The sequence below is a fragment of the Myotis davidii genome, unplaced genomic scaffold (assembly GCF_000327345.1).
Source record: "Myotis davidii unplaced genomic scaffold, ASM32734v1 scaffold480, whole genome shotgun sequence".
In the NCBI taxonomy this organism is placed as follows: Eukaryota; Metazoa; Chordata; class Mammalia; order Chiroptera; family Vespertilionidae; genus Myotis; species Myotis davidii.
In genome coordinates this window covers 809158-814194 of record NW_006292360.1, presented here as the reverse complement: position 1 = coordinate 814194, position 5037 = coordinate 809158, and the positions used below count along the sequence as shown (strand labels likewise).

Below are 5037 nucleotides of genomic sequence, written 5' to 3'. Positions count from 1 at the left end.
TAAATATACAAATAAAATACATTTCCATTGATTTCAGAGAGGAAATTTTGTGCACTGGGCCTCTAGTCAGTGATAAGAGAGAATCATTGATTGGCTGCCACCTGCACACCCCGCGCTAGGGATTGAAACTGCAACACAGGCATGTACCCTGACCAGGAATCGAAGTATGACCTCCTGGTTCATAGGTTGATGCTCAACCACTAAACCATGCTGGCTGGGCTCATTTTTTACATTGTAAGGGCTTTGGTCACGCATCTTTGCTCTTGTAAACAGGAAGAAGAAGAGGATGATGACTGGGGGGAGGATACAACTGAGGAAGCTCAGAGACGCAGAATGGATGAAATCAGTGACCATGCAAAAGTTCTAACACTCAGTGATGATCTGGAAAGAACTGTTGAAGAACGGGTCAATATCCTGTTTGATTTTGTTAAGGTAAAAATACTTGATTTGAGAGCGGTTGCACTTTTTTTTATATATATATTTTTATTGATTTCAGAGAGGGAGAGGGAGAAAAACATCAATGATGAGAAAGAATCATTGATTGCCCCTTGCATACCCCACATTGGTGATCAAGTTCATTTGTTCTCTGTCCTCCTGAAAGTGAAGATAATTGATGTGCCTTAAAACCATGGGACTCTCTGAAAACTGCACATGGTCTCTTACAGATAAAGTGATGCAGAGTTCTTCGTGTGTTGACCATTTTGAACCACTGTTAGGGCCCTGACCAGGAATCAAACTGTGATCTCCAGGTTCACAGGTCGAAGCTCAACCCCTGAGCCATGCTGGCTGGTTTGTTTGTTTTTTCTTTGATCAATAAAACCAGCTTTAACATAGCTTTAGGCTATTGTTAAATATTATTTTAAGCTGATACTTGTCAAGTAACTTTTCATGGAATCCTTTGAATCTTCAAATGGCGAGGCTATTACTTTTTCTATTCGTTAGTTCACATAAATTTTGGGTGTGATCCCAGGCACTATTTCTGGCTGCTGTTGACCATAGAAGTCTTAAAACTGTCAAATTAAAGCAAATGTCCATGAGAGTAGGGACTAACCTGTATGTCTAGAGCAAAACATGTCTCTGTTTCACTGAATTGCTTTTATTTGCAGAAAAAGAAAGAAGAGGGTATTATCGACTCATCGGACAAAGAAATTGTTGCTGAAGCGGAAAGACTGGATGTAAAAGCTATGGGACCTCTTGTTTTGACTGAAGTTCTTTTTAATGAGAAGATTAGAGAACAGATTAAAAAATACAGGCGCCATTTCCTACGAGTAAGCAAATTTGAGATTCATAAATGAGATTAAAGCTGTGTGACCTTGGGAACATCACTTTAACTCTTGCTCATTTGTTCTCTGTCATCCTGAAAATGGACATAATTGATGTGCCTTAAAAGCATGGGACTGTCTGAAAACTGCACATGGTCTCTTTCAGATAAAGTAATGCAGAGTCCTTGTGTTGACCATTTTGAGCCACTGTTAGGGGCTATATCTTTCCTAAGGCAGTGAATGTACTTGGATGTTAAAATTACCAACTTAGAACATCTGTAAAAGCTTGTTAACACAAAGATAATCTATTTGCAGTTTTGTCACAACAATAAAAAAGCTCAACGTTACCTCCTTCATGGTTTGGAGTGTGTGGTAGCAATGCATCAAGCTCAGCTGCTCTCCAAGATTCCGCATATCTTGAAGGAAATGTATGACGCAGACCTTTTGGAGGAAGAGGTCATCATCAGCTGGTCAGAAAAGGTGGGGGATGTATGAACAGGCTCTTCAAGTGTCTTCTCATACTTGGTTTCTTTATACGTACATGAAAATGCAGTTCCTCTGCTTGACTAATGTAACGTGGAGGGGATTCCCACCATGGCAACTTGCTAGTAAGAAGCTATTCACACTCGATACTTTCTTGTGGAATATATGTATTTTGTTGATTCAAGATTACAGTCTGACCCAGTCCCCTGAGAGCTATATAAATAACTCATTTTTTCAAATTCTTCAAACTTAAGGAAACTGTACCTAATGTTCTTTAGGCCTCAAAGAAATACGTTTCAAAAGAACTTGCCAAAGAGATTCGTGTCAAAGCAGAACCATTTATCAAGTGGTTGAAGGAAGCAGAGGAGGAATCTTCTGGTGGCGAAGAAGAAGACGAAGATGAGAATATTGAAGTAAGCACTGGGGAGAGTTAAATTTAGTGGTAGTGATGGGTGCTTGAGAATTGTAAAAAGGCAAATTTGGGTGATAGAGGCAATAAGATGTCTCAATAATTTGGAGAGTAATTCTGAGTATAAAGGGTGATGGGAATCTCATATCCCCAGACATTTCAAATAAATGTCAGCATTTCCAATGTAAGTTTTAAGTACTGGAGGTTGCATATAGAGGTGCTAGTGGTCTGTAAAAATGAACAAGATCTTGGTGGTTGTGGAGCGAGCTTATTGGGGGGTGGGGGGATGTAAATGTAGAAGGGTGGATGCATCAAGGCCATTTTCTTTGTTTAGCACGGACTTAAAATACTTGTTTTATCAGGTGGTGTACTCGAAGACTGCCAGTGTCCCGAAAGTGGAAGCTGTGAAGTCTGACAACAAGGATGATGACATTGATATTGATGCCATTTAAAGGGGTGGGTGCAGCCCAGCTTATCTGTAATGCTAAGAACCTTTCTGCATCCTCAGCCAGAAGTGCAACATGTATGTGCAAAAGCTAACATGGCTTAACATCATGCTACACTTTCTGCTACAAATGTATTGCTGTGAGTGGTCTGTAATTAAGCCCCAATGAGACACCTCGGGAGTCCATACACATATCAGTGAACAGATGTAGTTTGCTTATTTATAGCATGTTTCTTTTTGAAAAATTAGTGGTGGACACATTTGGATCACATTTATACAGTTATAAAAATAAAGATTTGATTTTGGTCATTCTTAAATTTTTTGGCTCTGAATGACTTAAGCTGCTGAAACAATTGGCTCCTTTTAAAAACACTGTACCATCATTTAACCTGATAGGGATTCTTGGAGCCTGTTAGAAACTGTTAGGTGCTGAGACTGTAAGCAGGTCTTTAGCAGAGTGTGAGCATAAACGTATTTTTAAATACCTTATTCAGCCATTAAGAAACACAGTACTTTTTAAGTCTTATCTCTAGTCCCTCAAACTGGCATCTGGTCGTGTACACTCTTACCATGCCAGGGTGGGCAGTGCAACACCTTCATCTTACTAAGAGAAAAACGACCTGAGTGTCCTATACATTAATTTTAAGAGCAGGTTTTGAAACTTGAATTTTTTTTTCCAGTTCATATACCCTTGCCCCAAACTGTAGTCTTTGAAGTCATATGCATTACAAGTTGGATGAGCCAGGGGAATTATTAACAAATGAGCATTTTATGTCTATGTTAGCTGTAGCTTTGTGCTGAGAGAAAGCTCAAGCGTTAGGGTCTGATTAGATAGTTCCATGATTTTATTTGGGGGAAGAAGAAAAAGGTGCACTTAATCTCTAGCAAAAAACAGCATAATTTTTGAGCTTTTACGGTTTAAATTACAATTTCAAAATGTTTAGACTTATACTGTATGTTTTGTTCAGTGTGGATTTTCCCTAATCCTATGGCTTATTCTTGAATGCCTTTTACATTTGTACATACAGGTTTTGGTTGCTATCTTGCCAAAATTAGTGTTGCTATGTCTCAAGCTTGATTTTTTTTTTTCCCCTCTCAAAAAAATGTCTTATTTAAAAAGAAAACTAAAATTGTACCTCTAAGTCAGCCTATATTTTGGCAGGAGACTTGGGTGTCTTTTATTTCACATTGAATATAGTTAGACACTCATGAAGTCTGGTGATGGCCACTGAATACAGGTGATTAGGGCCTGGCCCAGCCCATCCAGGTCTTTAGATTTGGAAATAACTTGCGAATTCTTTCCCCAAAAATATCTAATTTCACTTGTTAAGGGTTTTGAGAAATTATTGCAGTTATTTCTTTCCATAAAAAGTGTTCTATGGGAATCAAGAATCACAGGATTCGTTTTATTTGGAGCATGGGCTTTCTTTATTCACCTCTGATTTTCTTTGATCCATCTCAGATTATAATGAGACCTTAACAAATGTATGTAAAAGTTTTTTCACATTGAAATTATACAAACATTTGATATAATAAAATCTTGTTAGCTTGATATTTTAAGAAATTAAAATCTAGTAATTTTATTGGAGAAAGAATGAATTAGTCTCCAGCTGCCTTTTGATAGATTTTGGTGAGCGTGAAGCAGAAACTGTATCTGGAGGGAATGTGCTTTGTCACACCAAAGAGAAGGGTTTTGCAAATTCACATCTCACCTAGGTTTCAAATTCTTTGCCATTGACTAATCGCTTTCATTATCTGACATCCTATAGGAGATACTGGTGGCATAGGCCAGGTTGCACTCATACCCGGTGTCAAGCTAATGAGGTTCTGTTATAGAGGCTTTTGTTTTGTTTTGTTTTTCTTTTAATCTGAAGGAAACGATGTTTAGGGCTTCTAAACACTAAATAAAATTTTGGCATAGACTGGTGTTGAGTCTGGTGCCAAAATTCCAATAGATTGAAATCCACATAAAAATTTTATTCACAGAGGCTATCCTAATAGAGTGATCCTTCACTTTGCTCTATTCAACTGTCTTAAAATTCCCTGTTTTAAACTGCTACATTACTTGATTAAAACAATGTTAAAATTATATGTGTGTCTGCTTCAATGTTAAAATTAATGTAGATTTTCAGAAGATGCTGGATTATTGAAATGTGCCCTGTTTTGTAGCTGCTGCTTTGGATCTGTGTTGGACTTTGCCTTCTGCAGTTGCCAGTCCTATTCAAAAACATGTTGCTTGTTCCCCTGAGTCAGTGGCTTTCCTTAGGTCTTGTGTTCCTGATCTGCAACTTGAGTTGATTTTAAACTGAAAGGTTCTCTGCCTTAATGTGATTTCATGAACTCTTTATGGGCACTTACCAAGGGAATTCAGATGTCAAGTATATAGAGATACTACAGGACTGGTTGCAGACCACCCCAATAAAAGTGAGTTGTAATCA

The 5037-nt window shown here is 38.0% G+C and overlaps 1 protein-coding gene across 2 annotated transcripts in view; it reads left to right on the top strand.

Moving 5' to 3' along the window:
* EIF5 (eukaryotic translation initiation factor 5) overlaps positions 1–5037 on the top strand; it is an 8014-nt gene extending 2977 nt beyond the window's left edge. Inside the window, exons 6-10 of one of the 2 annotated variants that reach the window (XM_006765883.2) lie at positions 274–432; positions 1107–1268; positions 1578–1742; positions 2024–2158; positions 2517–5037. In XM_006765883.2, the coding sequence (XP_006765946.1) occupies positions 274–432; positions 1107–1268; positions 1578–1742; positions 2024–2158; positions 2517–2606 (711 nt within the window). In that variant the 3' untranslated portion in view covers positions 2607–5037. Of the gene's footprint in view, positions 1–273; positions 433–1106; positions 1269–1577; positions 1743–1999; positions 2159–2516 lie in introns of those variants that run through there. The other variant, XM_015565392.1, reaches the window with a different exon arrangement.